This window comes from Ornithodoros turicata, chromosome 1, assembly GCF_037126465.1.
Source record: "Ornithodoros turicata isolate Travis chromosome 1, ASM3712646v1, whole genome shotgun sequence".
Classification (NCBI taxonomy): Eukaryota; Metazoa; Arthropoda; class Arachnida; order Ixodida; family Argasidae; genus Ornithodoros; species Ornithodoros turicata.
Window position 1 is genome coordinate 132,126,611 of NC_088201.1, and position 23,326 is coordinate 132,149,936.

General features: G+C 47.0%; 1 protein-coding gene across 2 annotated transcripts in view; it reads left to right on the forward strand.

Annotated features, from left to right (window-relative positions):
* LOC135378604 (phospholipid-transporting ATPase ABCA3-like) overlaps positions 1-23,326 on the forward strand; it is a 324,578-nt gene that overhangs the window by 225,289 nt on the left and 75,963 nt on the right. For both annotated transcript variants that reach the window (XM_064611676.1, XM_064611677.1), the window contains exon 15: positions 9,006-9,058. In XM_064611676.1, coding sequence (XP_064467746.1) covers positions 9,006-9,058 — 53 coding nt within the window. The remainder of the gene's footprint in view (positions 1-9,005; positions 9,059-23,326) is intronic.

Here is a 23,326-nt window from a genome sequence, read left to right on the forward strand (position 1 = left end):
AAAACTTCTCTATGGTAACATACAGGACTTGTGGAAGACTAGACAGAGAGACGAGTAAACGATGGATTTGTTGAAATCAGTGGAAACGGAATGAATCAGGTGTAAGGCGAGCGCGTGGGAGCCAGGTGAAGATAGTTGTCCTCATCATATAGATTCAACACCTTTCCGTCCCAGGAGTTGGCTGATCAGATGACACAAGCTCTAATTTTACTGTCTGAACTAGGGAATGTTCCTCTATGGCCCCCATCTGCCACTGTAATCTAGTTCTATCGGGATCCTTGATCAGAAGGACGTCCCCGACTTCCACGTCGGAAGCTTATTTCCTTAGAGTGGTATGCTTACCTTAGCTTGGTGAGGTATTCTTTGTGCCACCTCTGCCAGACTTGCGCAAGATGTTCGTTTTGCTTCCTCCATGTGGTCTTCAGCAGATTGATAGACTGTTCAGCATCTTGCAATAGGTCTGTGGAAGGCACCACCATGTGAGATGACGAAGGGGCCCTTAATCGTCGTTTCATTATCATAGAAGCAATGGTCAGGTGTATGGGTTCCCTGTCTTCATTGGAGGCGAATGTGAGAGGTCTGGAATTTAACATTATCTCATCTTCGGTCAGTAATGTTTGCATTTCTCCGAATTGTACTATTTTCCTTGACAGGGTCTTGCGAAGTGCAGACCTAACGGATCTTATGAGGCGTTCATAAAAAAACTGTCTATACCAGGGTGCCCGTTCTGCTATAAACTTCACTGAATTGCAATTCTAGAGGAGAAGTCTCGACTTAGCTGTCAATTGAGGATTTTCCTTGCACAAGAAAGTTATGTTGCGAGCCTCGATGACGTGAGTGCAACTAACAGCTCCAATCTAACTAACGTTACCTTCTTCACTGGAGCGATCCTGGATTTCGCGACTATAATTTGTACCACTCACGTTTGCTGACGTGCGAATCGCAAGTGTAATGTGTGCCATAGGCTGCCAGACTTACATCGGAGAAGGAGTGTAGCTGTACCTCGTCCGTACCTCGAGGCCTGTTCCATAATGCCTTGGAATACGTACCCCCTTTTCGTATAGGTGCTGCGTGCTGCTGCGATGCTACGATGCTGCGAAGTATGCTACGATACCCCGTCAGCCTCTTGTAATACACATCCTGAGGTAACTGCGAATCCCAATCTAGTTCTTGTTTCTATACATCTTATAGTAGCAGTTTTCCGCTTTGTGTGCATGGTAGAAGGAACACCATTGGGTAGTATATTTCTGCAACGAATCATATGACATAACGTTTCGTTACGTCTTTTGGGTTGGGATTTTCCTGACATTCCTTCAATGGCACGTGCAATTCATCGATCTCTTGGTTCCAATACACGCCAAGGACTTTAGTTAATGATGGCGTCTTCTTCAGCTTGAAATTTGGCGCGCATTTCGCTGCTGTTTGAGCCCCATTTCTGTAGCTTCATTGAAGCCTTGCTGAATATCTGTTGCGTCTCATTGTATCTTCCTCTTGCTTCTTCAAGGTTCACTGCTCTCAAAATGATCTCATCTACGTAAAGTGTGCCTTTACAGTCTCGGGGTAGTCCCATTCAGTCCGCCGCAAGTGATGTTGTAGGGTAGCTGCTAGAAAGGTACTTGGAGCTGTCCCAAAGGTTACTCTGTTCATTCGCCTCGTTTCTATTCTCCGCATTGGTTACCCTTGTCTGGGTGTCGCTTCGTACCACAAGAGTCTGAGAGCGTCACGATCCTCTTCACGACATTTGGAGGAAAGCCTTTTGTACGTCGCTTATCAATGCCGCTGGGTATAGCCTGAAGTTCAGTATCACAGTTATATCACAGTTCAGTATCGCCCTCGGTGGTATTGGAAGCATAGAAATCACGAGAAATGAAACATCAGGTCCCTAATGAAGAGTTCTTTTAGATGCTGTCAGAGTTAGCGATCCAACAGTTCCAGTGTAGCAAAAAAAGACACCCGCACTTCACATGTAAACAAAGCTGGTGGCTATCACGCGGCGGTACTCACGCGGCTATCACGCGAGCTACCCGCCGGCTAGCACGCGAGGTACTTTCTCCGGAGGCCGCATCGCGGCGCCACCAGTTTGTCGCACACTCCCAATATGCGCCTCGCGACTGTCGTCTGCTATGTATTGCTCCTGCGGCTGTCTGCCCGTCATCTGTTGCGTTCACCATTGACGGCGTTGATACGCAAGTACTAGCGATGAAAGTTCAATTGACACCGATAATGCGAATGACAAAGAGGATGATGTGACCTGCTTCTCGCAAGCTACGATTGTGACCAGGCGAGAGTGCGCAACGACGCCAACGACGCTGCCGGAAGTTCACGGAGACGACGAACGCACAATGCGTAGCGAGCGCTGCGACCCTCGTAGAAGAGCGGTAGAGCGCCAGACAAATTCGGGTGATGACTTCCAGAGCGACTCCCGTGTAAAGCGTGCACTGGACCTGGGCACTCTCGCTCGGATTACCACCAGGTGCATCACCCGAAATCCCCATCAGTATCCCATAACCGCGGTTAGCGCTGCCCGTGTGACGAGGGTGATCCTCTGCCGTAGCGGTTGCAATCAGATCTCGCATTGCTGGCGAACATGCGCGCTCGTGCCAGTATCCTAGCGCATTCGCAGCGTATGGCCCTTCTCTTTTCATTATCCAAGTGTACGTGCTCTTCTTGGGGTGCTTTCTAATGAATTGGTATGTGAAGGACGCGTGAGTGGCCTTCACACCTTGGTATTTTTTTTCGTTGGTGTACTGTCTGTGATTAAGGTCGAGAGTCCGCATTCAAACTGTCACGTCAGCACGAAACCAGTGCAGCGGATGTGGGTTCCGTAACTCGCAGTGAACCTCTCAACGAACCCGAGGCAAACGGTGCAGTGACATCATCGAAGGAGGGAAGCTGATGCAAATCTTGCGGTGTACGTTGAGTAACAGACTTTAGCCCATTGGGCTATACTTGCGCGAATGCTCCGCGGTACGTCTAAACGCTGTAACTTTGTGCTTGCGGACGACATTGACGACATATATGAAACGCACTGTGCAGAGTGAGAGTTCCAGCAGGTCGCAATCGCTCTTACAACGATACAGCAGTGAGTTTTATTGAAAATGGTTAAAAATTGGGCTGTTCGGTATTTCATACTTTAAACGCGATAAAACCTCCGTGCCGGGAAACAAAAGGCCGACACAACACACAGCACAGACTAACGAACAAGGATTTTTTATTGACAAAACCTGCTTCTTAAATATCCTGAGCCAGCAACGCCCTCTTCCGCAAGGTTACCTATCACACCCTCAAACCTGCCTTGTGTCTTTATCTTTTTCAAAAGCACAGGACTTATCATGAGTCCCTCATGTTAGAACCTTCCAAAAACTCCTCGACTGGATGAGTTAGCAGCACTGAAGGCACACTCACGCACCTGTTCCCCGCATTTTTTATCCGTAATGCTTCATGATATAATAAAGCACCGCCCTTATTACTCTTATATACAATTTTGGTCTCATGAAAATTATCAACACACCCTTGACAGCTTTTTAAATGCTCAACCAAGTTGCCATACTCGCTGTTAACCGAAGTATCGATGTTCTTTTAACCGAATATTAATGCACCGGGAAGTTTGCCCTATATATTCGCGCCCGCAACTAAACGGAATAAGATAAACAACCCCAACTGTACAATCCAAAAACCGATTTTCATGATTTATAGAGCACCCAGGCAACTGCTCCTGGTTTACCTTCCTAATCAGTGGTCTTAACCCGGGCTTTTTACGAAAGACCGCTTCAACATTGTACTTGTTAGCTACTTTTGTGATCCAATGGGAGGCTCTATGGGTATACATAATTGCCCCAAAGTTCCTCCTTCTTTCAGGGCTCTCTCTTTTTTTGCCACCACTTACTTCTCTGATAATTCTGTTCAAAATATCCCTAATGATGTTCTCAGGATATCCTGCGTCTTCCAACCTCTGAATTTGTTCTACACACCCAGCTTTCAACAGGTGGACGCAGCGCCTGCTCAGCGCGTTACTTATTAAGCATATAGCTACACCATTTTTAACAGTCTTTGAAATACACGACCCATAGGGGTTAAAGTTTTTTTGCATCTCTGTTTGTACTGCCAACAAACACCTCTAGCATGCGCAAAGATAGCTACACTCTATAGTCTGTACCTTTTAAAAACCCCTTTTATAAGGTACATTTTTGCAAAAACGTACCCTTTATTTCATGCGGTACGAAAGCGTTTAAAAGGTACAACACTTACCCCGGTATAAAGGGTACAGCCGTCTAGCAGGTACACCCGTATAAGAGGTACCGCTGTGTAAGAGGTACTACCATCTAACAGGTACAGCCATTTTAGAGGTACCGTCGTCTAAAGGGTACAACAGTCTAACAGGTACAGCCGTCTAAGAGGTACGCCCGTCTAAGGGGTACAGTCGTCCAAGAAGTATACAGTCCACACGCAACCGAGAGGAACATGTTTGTGGTGACATAATCCGTACGTGACGTATCGCACGCACAGCAAAATGCACGACGCGCATCATGTATTGTGCATGAGAGAACTGACGTTCTGAGGTTGGAACAACATAGAAGGGACAAATACATACAAAGCCTCAAATTGCCTATGAAATTAACGATGAAAGATGAAAGCTACTGAAAAAGTTAGCCAGCTGTAGGACTCGAACCCACATCTTCTGTATTACCGATTATTATCCAGAAGATGTGGGTTCGAGTCCTACAGCTGGCTAACCTTTCAGTGACTTTCATGTATTGTGCGTTTATGCTTTGGTATCGGTAGTGGTAATACACACTCGCAGAAGTGTGCATCTGTAACATACGCGAAGGTGATCGACGTGTTGCAAGCACATGCGGGACAAAGACAAAAGGCTATCTAAATACTGAACCGCTCTTTATTTGTCCTTCAGCGATTTCAACAGCTGCGAAAGCTGTGACTTTCTGTACGGCTTCGGGAATTCGTTGTCGCCCACAACATATATTGCAGCAGGCCCATCAACCGGCCAAAAGCAGCTGGATATGTCAAGTTTTTTTACGTAGTAAACTGTCAAGCAGCAGGGCAGCACAAACTCATATAAGCATGCCCGACGGTTTCAGCTGCACAGCCTCTCCGTCACTACACCAAACAAGGCTCTCCTGCCCGAAAAAGAGTTTCGGTCCGGGAGAGACTACCTCTTCGGGGGGTCTGGAGAGGAACGCCGCAATTAGTTCGTGTTTGTGCCTTCCAAGAGAATTGTCTCAAACAAAGAAAGCAGTCCATATACTGCTGATATCAGGTCATACTTAGATTTTTTTTTTTTTACGTAAGAATACGTTCACATCGACGAACGTCGGCGATTCTTTTCCTTCAAGGCTGAAAAAGCCGCCAGGATGTTGGTCATCTCCACCATTGCATGATCAAAGCTTTTGCGGAATCTGACGTCGAATTCCAGTATCAGCTGCGAAACAAACGAAGTTTAGGTATATTAGAGATAAAACTACACTGTCGGCTTGAGCAGTAACAGCACAGCAAAACCAATCACTTCGCTTGATTTATCTTGATCGTATGAATAATTGGTGTTGACAAACTACATTAGTAACATGACAAACTACATCGCTACGCCGTTAAGTGACGACGTCATTCTGACCCATGGGTGTTTTGCCGACTGGCTACTCTTGGTGCCCGACTTCCACCAAAGCAATGTATCAAGGCGATCAGATTTCGCTCCAGTATAGAATTATAATTTTATTCCTTACTCGGCGATCTGGATTCGAAAGAATTCATTGGAGGTGGCCATTCCATGGGGTAGCCATGTTCGCTATACTGACAGGAGGTACATTGGCGCGCAGACTTGTCTTAACCAGCGGAGCGCGTGTCATTGGGCGCTGATAGGCAGCTGGAAGCGAGGTTGGGGTGATCCACTATCCCTTGAAGGGAGGGTCGATACGCACAGCGGATTAGTTCGCGTTTCGGCATATCTCTTGTGCGTACCGATCCTCCCTTCAACGGGATAGTAGATCATTCCAATCTCGTTTCCAGCTCTCTATCAGCGCCCGATGACACGCGCTCTGCTGGTTAAGGCAAGTGTAGCGCCACTGTATCTACATCGAAAAATATTTCAGCGCTAAAACTGGGACGATAACCTTCAGCACTAGTCAAGCCTGAAATAATAGACTGACGTGGAACGCTTCTAGGTTGTTAGAACCCTCAATGCAATTGCTTACGCACTCTGGCAAGCTACCGTTCACTACGCTCACCCTACATGCACAGGCTCGTTTTGGGAAACGGTATGCAGGTAGTTGTAGCGGAAATGAACAACGTTAAAGAGCAACTTACCATGAGCAGGTACACCTTCCCGGCCTTTCCATGTCCCTTAACCGGTCAACTTAACCGTGCGAAGACGGCGGCTTCCTGATCACAAATAACCTTCACACGCGGACGCGGCTGCATTTATAACGCATGTGTCTTCCGTAGGTATCAAAGGTTGGATTCGCTAAATATGAGACAAGACACAGAAAAAATAGGAAACTAACCAGCCTGACCTCATAAAACGACTGGAAGGTGTGGCTTGTCGGTCCGTCGAGAGCTTATCTGTTCCGGGATGTTCTTTTTCTTTTTAGTTTTCTTGTTGGCCAAAAGAAAACCTGCCTCCTTCACGAACACACGGAGAGAGTTCAATCTCTTTCTATTTTATCAGTGTAAATATCCAAAAAGCAATAAACATAACACATACAGAACGGCATTTTCCTTTCTCACTGTCTAGTCTGTGTTCGTAATATACTTGAGACAGACGCAGACAATTTAAACAAAATACCACGGTTGAGGCTCTTTAGCTGACGACATAGACAGGAAACGTTTTATCATCTGCCGTGAATGGAACAATCATAGTTGCAAATCAACAGCTAATCTTTATCTCCGAGTCCGTGCGATGTACATGCATTATCTGACTGCGTCGAACCCTCTAGGGCGTTACTTGAACGCAAGAAGTGCTGAAAGCAGCGGAAAGCACAATAAGATTTTGCACAAGAGGTACTGCTTTATACGGTACAGCTTCGTCCAAACTTAACTTGAACACGGCGCCGGCCTACGGAGCAAGAGGGACGACACCCTAGCGGCTCTAACTGGAATTATCGGGAGAGAGCGTTGAGGGCTGTCCTACTCGCATCACGGGGGTGCCCGTCTGAGAACTGGTGCTCCGCTTCGAACAGGTGCTTCCTTTTACGTGGATATTTGTTATCTGCACAGCGTTCCAGTCTGTTCTGGAGATTACTGCGGGTGATTGAAATCTTCGCCATCTGATAGTCATTGTCCGCGCCGTTAGCAACCTTGTCGTTGGAATGCGTCATATTGCTGTAGTGGCGTCACATTGATTGGAATTAAGCAATAGAATGAAAGCAATTGAATAATAATACACGTAAATGCATTATGCTGGAAAGGATATTGTTGCTTAAAGCACCGCATTCCGCGCTACGTTGTATCATATGTTCGCGATGGCCAGCCAGTTGACAAGCTTGTTCCATTCTCCCAGTGATTCCCCTTGTGTCGCAGTGTGCTAGCGAAGAGGTTAAACATGTTAACTAAATAATGTGGAGTAGCCGGCGCTTTTATGAGTGCTACCCTTTATTTATTTCTTCAAACAACAACAACGAGGATGAGCAGCTTGCTATACGTCGAAATAATTTATGGCAAAGAAAGTCTTGTAGAACGTAGTAAGAATGGAATTTTCCATGCGACATCACAATTTGGTTACTTGCTCGCATCATTCACATATTCACTGTCCATTACCACTTCCATGCTGCTTCAAGAATAACTCGGGTTCGTTATGCGAGTGAAGTTATCTTGTAGCGCTTGAACGCACAAAGCTTTTCCCGCGCAGTTAATAGCAAGGAAACGGCAGTTTTGAGGCAGCTGATGTTGCTTCACAGCGATCAGCGATATCAGGTGGCACAAGGTCACGTAATCACTACAAATCAGCTGAAGCTTTGCGTCTCCTATCATTGCCCATTCGAAGCGGAGCACCAGTTCTCAGATGGGCACCCCCGTGACGCGAGTAGGACAGCCCTCAACACTCTCTCCCGATAATTCCAGTTAGAGCCGCTAGGGTGTCGTCCCTCTTGCTCCACAGGCCGGCGCCGTGTTCAAGTTAAGTTTGGACGAAGCTGTACAAGACACGGTACCTCATAAACTGACCGTGTACACCATAAATATGCTTGTACCTCATACATTCAAAGCGAGATCCTTTGTCTCGCCCAGTACCTCTTAAAGCAACTGCGGAAAAGCACTGATGTACCTGATATTTACCAGGTACAGCTCGATATAAGGTATGTTATAAGGTACCGATTTTAGAGTGTAGGTCAAGCTATTGCAGATTCCCCTGTTCCTGTGCCTCCAAGGTAAACTTCAAACCTTCCCCACATTTTTAAAAAAATTCCTTGACCTCGGAACTCCTTGACTTCGGTTGGGGCACAAATGAGAAAATCATCCACATATCTAATCACATCTCAATCATCTCATCATGTGGGTGATTTTCTCATGAAGTACTTGAGAGGTTCTGCCTGTATCTTAAGCGACATCGGCTTCAACAAAAATAAGCAAAATTTTACTAATTTGCAAAGTTCAAATATCACAATTTTGCCAGAATACCGGCATGTTGTATGTAAAACAAGAACGTATTTTGCGAAACTTTTTTGGTGTTTTCGTCTTGGAGGCATCTTGAAGTGCATATCGCATTAACTTTAGAATTCTGAATTCCTTGCAGGCACCACATTCAAGTTCTCCAAGCACACAAAAGACAAAGAAACGAACGAAAACATAGAAGGAGAAAAATAAATCGCTTCCCGCGTAACTTTCCATCTGATTCATGTGCAAGCCTTGCCGGGGACAACATTTCTCCTCCCTAATTCAATTAATTTCGCCTCTCAAATAAAACAGTATTTATTCTCTTGTTTGTACCACGTGAAATGAGGATTTGACAAGAATGTGAGTGCATATCTAGTTGCTGACACAGGTTGCATGTTACCTTGCAGGGTCAACCTCGAGGGCGGAGGTATTGAGAAGGAAGATGCCCAAGTCGCGAAGAGTAAGTAAACAACCAGTTCTAAAAAGAGACAAAACGAATTGTATCAGCGTTCAAATCGTTGCAATCAGAACAAAGAGCATGGAGTAATAAATGTGCTGTAAGGAGAAAATAGGCTATTTTACACATAGAAAAGGCAAACATAAATTAATAATAGACTTGTCGCGAATAGACTAAAAACGACAGCAAAGCGACATGCGACAAGCACAACGTATAAACGAAGATTAGGCAAAATATGCAGCCAAGTGGTGGTGGCCGACATATATGCTGCTCGCATAGCTTTGTTTATAAGAAATCTGCAAAGGATTAAAGCAGCAACACCCTGTGGAGGAAGGAAACACAGGAGCGACCGTTTGGAATAGAAAGTGCGTGGGACCCTTCTGGCGATCGCTCGAGTTAAAACATCCAGTACTTCCTGTCCGCCACGTGATCCTCTCCAATGTTTCGGTTCAACAAGATTTGTCGCTCGCGCTGCTTTTGTGTTTTTCCAAAGTCATTTACTGTTAGAATGTGAGAACCATCGCGGAAACAACGTTATGGTAACCCATAGGTGCCAACTACCCGAAAATTTTCTATGGGGAAACAACCCCCCCCCCCCCCCCCGAGTGGTCAGGCACGCAAACTTGACGCTATCATACAACTGCACTACAGAAAGGAAAGCGCACGTCGCAAAAGCACACAGCAACCCAGTTTAGCACAACAAAATCTACTTTATATTAAAAAAAAAAAGAAAGAAAACTCCACTTCATGCCGTACTGCGTCTCCAAAGCAACAGCCTCTTTCTGCCTTTCTCCATGTCACTGCATGCACTCTTGCTTGCATTCCGTCAACGGCCCCAAATAAATAAAAAAAATATGGCAATTTATGGCGATGAATGGGATTCATGAGACAGAAATGCGTTAGCATTAGTTCCTCCCCCCGTTTTGTCCCTTTACCATGATCACGTTTTCAACTGAATGGCATGCACACAGTACAACCCAACGCACTACTCACACAACTACGGAACGCGCGACATGTGCCCGGACCTGTCCGGAGAGAAACGGATCTGCTAGCGGCCGAGCGCCAACTGTGCAGGACCATGTCAATCGCAGCAGTGAGGCGAGCGAGTTGCATGTTTCAACCTGCGTGCACCCGTTGCATTCCCTTGCCTATAACTGTGAGGCATTGTTTCGGCTGTGCTTTGAGGTATATCGTGGTCACCATGCCCTGCCCTGTAGGGTTGAACTTCAAGTGTCACGCAAAGTCTTTACCGCAGCGCTTTGGTATCATTTCACGGTAAGTCTCACTTGAGAGCTTTCGTTATTAACTCTAGAATACCTGTGTCATATTGTTACGGGGTAGAGGATGAAGCGGGAGCTGGTGCACGGAACCCGGCGACCTTTGAAATGATAAATTTGCCTTCGCCTAACATATGGTGGAGGTGTGAGCTTGATGCCCTTAACCCCCATACAATGAAAGATGGAAGTCACTGAAAAGGTTAGCCAGGCTGTAGGAGTCGAACCCACATCTTCTGGATTACCCGTCCAGGGCTCTACCAATGGAGCTAAGCTAACACGCCTTCCCAGCCACTTCCAGGGTGCGTCATCTGAAGGAACAAACCAGTCACTCTCTCTCACTCATCCTCCTTTCAGTGACTGGTTTGTCCGTTCAGATGACGCACCCTAGAAGTCGCTGGGAAGGCGTGTTAGCTTTGCTCAATTGGTAGAGCCCTGGACCGGCAATCCAGAAGATGTGGGTTCGACTCCTACAGCTAACGCAATATTTTATTCATCTGGAACTGCAAAAAAATTGGTTTGAGAATCGCGAAGACTCCATACAATGGCGGGATGTGTTCAATGAGCAACTGATAGCTATTTTTGGAAATAGTTATTACCAGAAAAAAAAAAAAAAAGAAGCTGAGCCTATCCTATCTTCCCGGGCACTAATAGGTAACGAGACCTGCACGGACTATATCGAAAACGTCCTCAAACTGTGCCGGATTGTGAAGCCGGAAATGTCGGAAGACGAAAAAACTTGGGCACCTCCTAAAAGGTATCGCCGAGGATGTGTAACTTCGTCACACTTCGTAACGTCACTTCCGTCAGCGGCCTTGTGGCTGAAACACGCAAGTTCGAGACGCTCCGCCGCTCTACCGCATTGCACCACATCACACCCAATGGCTACCCTACGTCGTGCCCACTGTAGCTGCAGCACATAGCACATGGGAGGATTTTGAGACCTTAACTTGCTGGATCGTCCGTGATCAGCCCTGAGGGATGCCATACCTTGTGCTCAACAAGCAGCAACTGTATATAACATTGTTCAGGGCGAAATTGAGCGGGCGACGTCTTCTCCTCCTCTTTCTGTCCCTCCGCCTGTGCCAAGCCACCCTTTCAGTCGCAACGCAGTTGCACCTCTATTTCCTTCTACAGTTGCAGCGCTGATGACCGACCGATCTGTTTTGGATGTCGTCCAGTGGGTCATGTTCGACGCTATCGCCGTAGTGCATACTGGAACACCACACTCTAAGAAAAAAAGGTATGATTTTCTACCCATTTCGGTAGAGCTGCATTGCAACCACATTTCTACTCCAACCAGTTTTACCTTTTGGGTATAACTGCAGAGTAGAAACAAAATACGGAGCAGAAGCTGTCGTTCTACCAGCTTGGGTAGGAAATTCTACCATTTTCTCTTAGAGCAAACGTGAGAGAGAGGAGCAGGGGAAAGGGACGCCGTCGCTTAAGTCGCGTGTGAAGTGGCACGAAATGATAGAAGTACCGTCCCGCTGTAACTCTGGGTAGAAAATTCTACCTTTTTTTCTGAGAGTGCACCGGCGGATAGGCTCCACAAGACTACATAGTCGACCTTTAAATGGCAATAGCCCCAGCCGTTCGTTTTCGCCACATCGCCGTTCAAGTCGCCAACAGTCCCCATCGCCGCCACCTGTGTAATCGCCCCGCAACCGAACCCCATCGCCGCCTTTTCGACCACGGTCTCCGCCGGGAAAGTAGTGACGGCGACCGTCGAAGGTCAGGCAGCTATATCAGTTTCGGTTAAAGCACCTTCCCTGGAAATTTGGCATACGGAAACGACCGTGATACAAGTAAACGTGGACATGGGTGCTTGTGTTCTCGTGACGACTGACTGTCTCCGACGAGCATAAATCGGCGAATTCACTCATGATGGCCATCACCGACATCATCCACCATCACATCACTCAGAATGATGTGATGTTGAATGATTGGCGATGATGTTATGCGGTGTTGAGTGATTTTGAATGACGGGCAATGATGTGATGTGATGTTGAGTTTGATGTTGAATGATGTGATGTGATGTTGATGTGGACGGGAACAGCGATCCGTCGCAGAGAGAGTGAGGCGCTCGGTGTCGTGGTCCTGGGGTGCCGCGACCGGCACGGGAGCCGAAGCTCGATAGTCCCAGGTGGCGAGAGTGAGGTGCCGAGACGGGCTTAAGTGCGCCGAGGCGTCGGCTGCCGCGACTGCCGCAACCGGCAGGTGAGCGCAAGGCTCGAGTGTCGCGGCCGGCAGTGAGAAGCGTGAGAAGGCTTGAGCGAAGAGAGAAGCGTAGGTGAGAGAGCGAAGAGTGCGGTAGGAGTGAAGGTGGGCCGTGTGTGCCGGAGGTAGTGCTGCTCGATGGCGTGGTCAGAAATTTGGGGTGGTGAAGGGCCGAATTGCTCTGGACGTGATGTTCTTTGTCCGGGTCACCAAATGTAGAGGACGGTGGTCTTCCTCTACATGAGCCCCGACCGGCGATGATGGTATGCCACGGAGAGGCGATGGCGCCGGTGGAACTGAAGCCGGTGCTCCACGCGCGTGGCCATCGTTGTCGTCCGCTACACTATGTACTGTGACTTTGCAGTAAGATTATGGACTTTGGATAAGAAGACTACACAGCACTGCTCAGGTATTTTTGCCTATCGAACAGCATGTATGCAGTATGCACACAGTGTTTGTGCAGTGGACCCACTAAAAATGTAAAGAATGTGGCATTGCCCACAGTAATGCACCAAGTTCAACACAAGTATTGTAGAATCCATGTATTTTAGCTTACATGCCAATCCAGAACCACTATTCATTGTGAAGTTCTGACAAATAAATAGTTCCCATTTTTCCTAGCTCTCAGAAGTGAAGCCCTCTGAAGACAGTGAATTAATAAGAGTAGACAATTTTAACATGAATTCTGGGCTACTCTTCAATCAAACATTCACAGATAGTAAAAGCACCTTCCTCAATGGACGTTGATGACAGTGAAAATTCTAAAACATTATCAGAGACATCAGCTTCTGCGTGTCCAACAGTAATCCAGGTAACAGTAACAAAAATGTACAAAAGACAAATTAACTGAACTATATGTAACATACCTTCTATATCAGAGGTTGAAGCTTGTATCACCCCATCCACAGGAACCAGTGTCCAGACAGCAAAAGTGCTTGAACTAGGAGATAGCACCTAATCGGAATGGTGACCTTTGTTTTCCACCCTGAAAGCACAGGTTGTAACGTTGAGGGCAGATTTAAGAGTGGTGTCTAGATGTCTGCTTGAGAGCGCCCATGAAAAGCGGAACATAGGTGAATACTCAAAATATAACATCACATTGTCATACCTGTTGGTGGCAGCTAGACTGCAACTAACGTGTCAGCAATTTCTTCATGCACCAGATGCAAGCCAAATCCTGCTTCATTTCCGCCTTCAGCGTGCACCTGTGGTAATTCACAACTTAGATTATGATTACTGTTGTATTGTTAATCGTGGCTATATCAGAGTAAGTGCAGTAGGACAGCTGCACAATCAATTCATGAAGCTTGCTATTTTGATATCTGAACCTCGACTTACCTTTCCGCTCTCATTTTTCGCCTTGATCATCCGTGGCACGTTCAAAATTTGTGTATCGGGCATCTCAGATTTTCATCAGACGATTTCGTGCCGAGATTCCAAATTGCCCCTGGAGTCGCGCGTAACCTATGATAACATTCGTGGACGAAATCCTTGGAGTGGAACTTAGCAGGAGCCGCTGTCAGCAAAGAGCTTTGCACTGCTTGGTCTTTTGGCAGCTTATAATAGGTAACACTTGAATGCTCCGATGAATTGTTCTGACAGCGTAGCACCGTCGCATTCTCGACAACTTCGCCGTGGCATATCACGTATCACACCACTCCAGCCCATAAAAGGCAAGGTCAGAACAAGGAAGTGCACTTTCCAAACGACGCTATGTCAAAAAAAATATTCACATGCTTTGTTTCCGGCTTAGCAATAACATAACAGCTGTTCGCTTATGTGCGATGCACACAGGACGAAACGAAAGAAGCCAACCGGCCACGCCAAGAGTCCATGCCAATTGCCAAGCCAAAGACAGATAAACCGAGAGCAGTGACGACGGTCTGATGGGCGGGCGTGGGAACTAAAAAAATGTTTTCTAAAAAACTACGAACAGTTGGACCAAGATATTTCGCACACATCTTCAGTGTTTGCTAATGAACACACAGCGCGAGTGTCGCTCAGTTCTGCGGCACTTCAAAATCGGCATATCTGACCTTTAAGGAGCGGCAAGCTGTTATATCGGATATATCAGGTGCGTGTGCGCGTATATCAGGGGTGAGGGCTTGCCGTTCAGCGTTATATTTGGTGTTGGGTATTTGTGGCGTTGCACTTGGATAGCATCCGTAAGGGACAGAAAATGAGGATTGCCCTTGGCGCTGTTTGGTCTGCATCGCTTCAGAGCAGGTGCGTTGTGGAGGTTGATACCAAAGCATAAAGAAGCAGCGCGTTAGGGATTACAAATCGGATATGAAAATATCTCTTGTTGTTACTGCTGGCAGAGAATCATTCCTGGTGTCTGGGTGAATGAGCGAGTACATGGTAAAATGGGACGGGCATTGTGCAGTATGATCTTTGGGAAAGTTACTGTCACGTGAACAAAATGACAGCATCAATTGCCAGACATCGTTTTGGGCAACTAGAGCATTCCGCACTTCCGCGTTATGATTTTCCGTTCACACTGCCACACAAAATTATGCTTCCAAATAGCGTGACAGTCGCACTGGTGCAACCAGGACGCTTGACATGTGATAGCACTGAATGATTTAAAAAAATATTTCAGCACGTATGTCTTTGAGGTAGTTCGCGAGTACACAACACACAGCGCAGCGAAAATCCCCAAGACAAGGCCTATTGCGTTTCTTGTTGCAAAAGGATGCCACCGTGTTCACGCATTCAGCTGGGAGGTTCAGTGGCACGTGACCCATGGTGGTACGACCATCGGTGGTACGACCCATCGATAATCAAAGAGCGCTGATAAATATGCACTAAAAACTCCAGGAGTATGCATGCAACTATACACGAAAATATGCGCTAATTATGCACCTCAAAATAGGCATTAAAGATGTGTAAGTATTGTTTTTCCTCGTTTTTGATGTGAAGGTCTACAACAAAGAAGGCATGCACTACAGACATCGTCTGCTTTTGGCACTGTACCGCAGGACACATTGAATAATAATATCATTCTGAATAAATTTACGCGCATCGTGAGTCAGCCCATTTGTGTGACGAGATGCTGCACGAGATGTCGCAGGGTACGACTTCTGATAATCTCCTGGGGTACTTTAGACATGCCCCAGAGATCTTTACCATGCCGGTGCTGGAAGCAATCTTTATCGCTCCCACATTGCTACTGTTCTCGGTCAGAATTGAACCGGCGGTCGTGACCTCAGCAAGTGAACACGTCACCAACTGAGCAACCGAAGCCGGCAGTGCAGATTGAAATGCGAACGCCGCAGTTTTCCTAACTGTGTACAGCATGGCCGTACGGAGTGGGGAGCAAAGGGGCCGTGCCCCCCCCATGGAACTCCAAGGTCGATTGTGAAAATAGTGCACTCTTTAGTCATAGGTCGTAATGTTTATTCTCAGATGTTATAATAGGATTCCCTGAACACCCACACAGTGCGCAACGTCCGGCTCCTGAAAAAGATGTCGTAGGGGGTTTGCATTCTTGCCCCCCTAGAAGCGTTTTGCCCCCCCCCCCTGGAAAAAATCCTGGGAACGCCCATGGTATACAGAAAGCGAAGAAGCAGAGTACGGCCCACTAGACTCAGATGCCGTTCTGCAAATTCTCGCGTAAGAGGACCTAAGGCATTCCCGAAGCCAGTAAAACCTTCAGTGGAAAAGGATACACCAGTTCATCTGGAAATACAGCATCTGGAAATTCATCTGGAAATCAGTTCATCTGGAAATACAGCAAAACACACACACACACACACACAAAAGCAGTTGGACCAGAAAGAAATATCCCTAAATACGCACTGTGCGAGTATTTTCGGTATATGCCGTAACGTACGAAACATTCATTTATATGCACTATAGAATCCCCTAAGCGGTCCAAACGATGACCAAATGTGTTTTTACAGAAGAGATAAAAAACACTGTAAAGGGGAAAAAAAAAGAGATCTCAACGAACGCGACAAAACAGGAGCGAATTTACGATTCTCCCCTGTACCCTCTATTGGCACATGCCTCGGAAACACCATGGGATCCCAGTCATTCCCCAGTGCAGCGTGGCCGACTACCGAGTACCGACGAGCACTTTCATTCCCCCTCCCCACAACCACCACCCTCCACATACGTAACTATGTCAGCTCTATGAGCAGCAGTGCAGCGCCAAGAAAGTTGATACCATAAAGCCACCGGAGGCCAAGGCCAAGACCTGCTCCGCCTTTTCGAGTGTAACAATATCGGCAGTCGATCGGCGCGTTGCGCAACAACCCGCAAGCGGGGCAACAGCCGCATACCAGCCGCCACGCCACTCGCCAATCCTCACCCTACGCACCTGGTATTTGCATTCACGCTTTCAGTACAGCCCTATCATCACTCCGCCCCGCCAAGGCTCGCTCAGGGCTGTGGGCGGGCGCCCCGCCAAGCCCCGCCCACCATTGTGACACCACAAACAACACAACACCAATTTAATTTACGAATGTCACTGTAAACGGTTGCCACCCAAAAGATGACATCTGCCAAGTAGTCGGAGACGCACGGTCGCCGAAGACAAGTCGTCGCTGAAACACAAGCATGCGCAGTATACAATGTCCATCATAGTCCATCATACACAATGAAGTTGAACTCAGAACGAGTTCTGAAGTTGAATTCAGACCTATGATATCATGGGCTGTGATGTTAAATGATGAGTAATGATGTGATGGCCTGTGATGTCGAGTGATGGGTAATGATGTGATGGGCTGTGATGTTGATGTTGAACGATGAGTAATGATGTGATGAGCTGTGATGTTGATGTTGAATGATAGGTTATGATGTGATGAGCTGTGATGGTGGTGTTGAATGATGGGTTATGATGTAATGGGCGGTGATGGTGATGTGATGTTATGGGCTGTGTGCAAGGCCAAACATGATTTGATGTTGAATGAAGATTTCGAAAAATGCCAACCTATGCCGGCGAGCTGAACAAAGTACTGACGCCAACGGCACCACATCACCTCCGTAGCGTGAACCGACAGACGCTTGCCCCACTTGGTTTATGCACCGCAAGATTTTTGAGTGTCATCGCAGGCCAAATTATAGTTACTGCGGGTTCTATAATTTTAGGTACGGACTTTTTCGCTGCACACGGTTCGTTTTTGACTCTACCGCCGAAGAACTTCATATTTCGCCATTTCTACATGTGTCTTTTTGGGAAGGCCCCACCACACCTCCAGCATGCACTGGCAAGCTTAAGCTGTCACGTATGACAGTGCTTCCACCACACTCAGCTGTGTGTGTGGCCACCACGACAGACTCTTCGATAATCCGTGGCCACAGCTTCGCCGACGTCATAACTGAACCTGCAAGCAATTTGTTAGTTCAGAAGGGCGTCACGTCACCGTGCAGTATTGTTAACCTTGAAGGCGGCACGGCAGCATGCCTTGATGATAAACACAGGATACACTCCAGAACTCCTCCCCGAGTGCATTGTTCTAGCGTCGTTCAGCTTACCCACCTGTTCTGTCGATGTCAATACTCTACATGATGGCGAACGACGATGCGCCTGAATCACGGAACTCCACAACTCCTGTCCCTGTCGCTGGCAATGTGACAAGGGTGATAGAGGAGCGGCTGTGCCAGATGATAGGCTCCGACCTCCGGCCCGGTCAGCAAAGAGAAGTTCTTGCTGTGCTCAAGGACTACCCTGCCGTATTCGATTTTGACAGTAAGCAGGATCGCACGTCTCTGATCAGCCACCCCATCGACACTCAAGATCGATCCGAGAGATGCCTTACCGTATCCCCCGTATTCCCAACCAACCCTGAGGGCTCCCTATGTAAGCGCTAGCCCTGAGGGAGGAGAATTTCGTTCGACAGACTCGCCGATTCCAACGCGGTCGCCGTGCTGTGAAATGCGGAAGCAAAACAACTCGACGACTTGCGCGACGTCATCGCTGAAGGGTCTCATCATTGGCCAACACGAAGGTAGTGCTAACATTAGCGCAGAAAAAGTTGGCATGAGCTCAACTCCGGCAAGCGCTTATTTTTAGCTGTTTGGAGCATTGCGAGGAGGAAACTATTGCGCTATTTTCTAGCGCTGTATAGCACATCGCTATATGTCGGAAGAGGCCTTTACGATTTCGAGGCGACGAAAGGTGCCACAGTGATATGATGAGGGATCGGCCGCTCACGCGTCGTGCGCTTAAGAACATTTCGAGATGTTGTATAGCTCTTCTCGGGCGATGACAGCAGCCATATGAGATACCTTTTGTCGGAAATGACAGAACTCTTAAAAATATCACTGACGATTCCACTGACGTCGTGCACGTTAGAAAAACAGTTCTCCTGCCTCCGTCATATCAAAACATATTTGAGAGCAACAATGTCCGAAGTCCGACTGAACCGTGTGGCGCTTCTGCACGGCCACAAAGAGCTCGTCCGCAAATTAAACATTGATGCCATTGCAGACGAGTTCAGGACGGTCCGCAGTGCGAAGGAACACATTTATCACCACGCCGTAAGAATTGTTCCCAATCTTATTTCGTTTCACTCGTAATTCCAGTGTAGAAATCGAATAAACCTTGCGAGACGCACATACAACACTCTCTAGGCTTTCTAGGGAAAACCTACTACTTACTGCTATTACTACTACTAGTTGGAACAACTACATTTATTCTTTCTGGCCCATGTCAATCAGACACGGTTCACTGCGAGGTCTGGAATGAGTGTACTCAAAGCACTCGTAACACAAATACTAGAAAACGGATCCACGAAAATTGTGCCCGTGCAGTAGTTAGAAATTCTGCGCTCGGCAAAACTAAAGGCGTAAATGTCGTCCTTCAAGAGGGAAGTCCGGTGATGCCCCGTCGGTACCGTATACATACGCATCGGGGAAACCGTGCTCTTGTCACTCCCCTTCCCGCACACATACACACTTTGCGTTCGCTGTTAGACTCAAGCCCTCTGCCTCCCCCATCCCCCGGCAAAATGACAACTCTGGGCCTATGTGGTAGCCTATTCCTGTCCCGGCTGCGGCTGTCTCTCAACTGAAGCAGCTCTGTCACGGGATACGTTTAATTCGTAAGTACGTACTTGATCGGTTGTTTCGGGCACCTGCGCGGTCTTCGAGTCATCTTGAATACTTTGTTTGAAATTGACGCTGTGCCGGTTATTCATTCGATTTCTTCCGTTGTTGCACAAGATTGATTATCGTTATAGTTTACCGCATGAGCAACAAACACAAGCGTAGTCACCAATATGTCACACTTGATGTTTCTAGTCCCGCGTGCTCGTCCTGCAGACCGTTACTACTCTTGTAGTAGAAAAGTAAACATCCGAACACACAGAAATAAAAACTGGGCGCGTTCATCACAATGCTGACATCTGGACGGCAAGACAACCACAACTCGCGTCGTTCGCTTAGGGAGCTGCGCTGTCGTTGTGCCAGTCCTCCTCAGGTAACCGAGGATGCGGCTGTAGAGTATGTACCACTGCGCCAACCTACAACGTTGCAAGCTCATTGGCCCAGACTACGTGCGCGCTCCGATTGGTCGACAACGTTTCAAATCGCATTTTGTACGCGCGCATGTGTGTGCAGCGTCCCGGCGGCCGTTTCAGCAGTTTCAGCATAGTTTCGAAATAGCTCGCATCGGTCGGCACGGCGTCCGTCCTCTTGTGTTCCGTGTTTCGGTGATGTCAGTCGGCAGAACAGTTTGATTCTACGCGTGTTGTGCTGTTCATGGACACGACTATTATCCCACGTACAGTCTATCAACTACGGAACTGGAATGCTTCGTGGGCTGGTGCGGTTGGAGCGTGAAGAACGCGTTCGGGCGCCGTCGGATTTTGAGGCCTCACAACAAAGACAGGATTACGATTACGTGCCACACAAGCGCCTTTTCCGCTCTGCAAACAACGAAATCCATGTATCAGATCTTTGAATCAGTGCTTTGTGTCAAATAAATATTTCTTTTAGCCAAAAGAAGCTTCAGTTATTTTGAGTATCGGGTAATTGCGGTAGGCGTGAAATCCGGTAGAAGTCGATGGTAGCCAGAACCGGTCGAAAGGTCAGCCAAAGTTAAGGCTCCTGATTGGCCGATTGGCATTGCATAATTTCTACAACGTTGCACTCTCATTGGTCGTGTGCCCAGTGTTGTGTGAATTATCTCAAACTATGGGCTCTATGGGGAGCTGTTGGAGCCTGGTTGTGCTCTTGCGGTCACGTGGTAGACAGGAACATCCCATAATGCATTGCGAAGGCAGGCACGCCCGTCGCAATGGAAAACGGTCGGGAAGGTCGCTCCTGTGTTTGCTTCCTCGATTGTTATACAATGTGCTTATTTTTATTTGTCAGAATTTTTATTTATCAAGGCTGTGAGAGCAGCGCAGATGTCGTGTTTGCATTTGAGTTGTACGGCCCGGCGGACATACTCTGGGAGAGAGTAGGTGTGTACCTACAAGGTGACTATTTACCTAAAATGCAAGGCCAAACGTGCCTTTTACACCACCCACCTCCCCAACTTGCTTTCTTCTAACCCTCGAAAATTTTGGAAGGCTATTAACCCATCACAACCCGAGCAGCTACACGTTCTGGATTCAAACGGTTCCAAAGTTACTGGCATAGAGTGTGCTGCCAAGTTCAATTAAGCTTTTGCTAGCGTCTTCACTGATGATACTGATTCTGTCATACCTGACGTTATAGCCCCCATAAGCATCCTACCTAAAACGGGAGGAGGAGCCTATTTTGTGCAATTATGCACGGCACAAAATAGGCTCCTCCTCCCGTTTTCAACAAATCAGGGGCGAGAACGTTGTCATTCGGGATGGTGGTTGGCTAGGAGCGTGCTATGTGGTGAAGTTCATTTTTAAGAGTGTAGCTTATGTTGTAAAATCCTAGAGCACATAATCTATTCAGCTGTCTCTTCTTATCTCGAATCTAATGATTTTTTTCATGAACACCAACATGGATTTCGCAAGGGTTACTCCTGTGAAACACAGCTATCTTCTTTTGTCTTTGATGTTGATTCTCACATGGATCGTGCTATTCAAACGGATGCAGTCTTTCTTGATTTTAAGAAAGCATTTGATTCCGTTTCTCATATTATGCTAATACGCAAACTCTCATCGCTTAATATCCACCCTACTGTACTACGCTGGTTTCAGAGTTATCTCAGTGATCGTTCGCAGGCAACCCTTGTAAATCATTGTCTTTCTCCTTTCCTTCCTGTTTCCTCCGGTGTCCCACAGGGTTCCGTCCTTGGCCCACTATTATTCCTCGTCTATATTAACGACCTGCCAGGTAGACTCTCATCCTGTGTCAGGCTTTTTGCCGACGACTGTGTTGTCTATCGTTTCGTAACGTCCTCTTCTGACTAATTATGCCTTCAGCAAGACCTAAACTCAATTTTCTCATGGTGCTCCACATGGCTTCTTTCTCTCAATTCTTCTAAATGTTCCTATGTTCAGTTTTCTCGCTCCAGGTCACCGCTCCCTTACCAGTACCACGTTGGCCATTCTCCTATACCACAGTCGTCTTCGTATAAATACTTCTCCATCTCTCCTCAAATCTCTCCTGGTCGGATCACATCCGTAGTGTTGTGCGTGATGCCAATCAGAAACTCTGCTACATACGCCGTAACCTTCGTTGCGCACCCTCGAATGTCAGGCGCTTGGCCTACCTAACACTAGTTAGGCCCAGGCTTGAATATGCGTCAAGCGTCTGGGATCCACACCATGCTAACCTCATCAGCCTTCTTGAGTCAGTTCAAAACCGCGCCACTCGTTTCATCCTTTCAGACTATTCCTATCCTTCTAGCATCTCATCACTTAAGTCTTCTCTGGACCTTCCGCCTCTCGTAACTCACAGAAGTTTCTTCCGTCTTTCCCCTTTTCACAAATTTTATTCCAGCCCATCTATACGGCCATCTTTCATCACAGCCGCACCTTACATCTCAGGCCGATTAGACAACCCGTGTAAGGTAGAATCAATCACTTGTCACACTTCCCACTTCTTTTTTTTTCCACATACGATTGCCGATTGGAATGACCTTCCTCAGTCCTTAGTCACCTCGCCTAACCATCAAACTTTCCGTAGAAACTTGGCATCATATTTACACATTTAGCGGGGAAGCATTATCTCATGTCTTGTATATGTGTGAACTTTGTTATTACCTTAACTATTTTGTGCAGTGTTGTGCTGTTTCATGTACTAATGTTGCATATATTGTACGTATCCCCCTCTTGTATCGCCCTAAGGGCTCTTTGAGGTATTTACATAAATAAATAAAAATGAATAAAATTGATTATTTCGGTCTTTAATTAGTGAATTTTGGGGAAAAAAGCAAGATAGCAGAACGGAAGACAATACTCATTGAAAGCTATTCATCTTTTAAAAATCCAGAAAAGAGCGCGAGACGGGAAATATCCATCGTTGAATTTCGGTGTGCAACTGAGCCGAAACGAAAAGAGCCGAAAATGAGCCGGAACCACCATCTATGCCAACGGAGGCTTATCTGGACCCGAAAGCGGCTTATCTGGCCAGCTGAACGGCACCTACTCAAGTGATCTTCACCGCTCAACATCACGTGGCCGTCTGACGTGAAATGAGCACTGTACTCCTTGAGTTCTTGGTCGCCGCGGTTTCGGTTTAGGCTCATTTGCATATCAAAATTCGGGAATCTATATTTTAACCCGCGTGCATGTTTCAGGATTTGTTGAATGTAGAATGGCTTTCAACGAGGAAAGTCTTTCATTCTGCTACTTGCATACTTTCTTCCAGGGATGTCCACCTGACCGTATGACTCAATTGC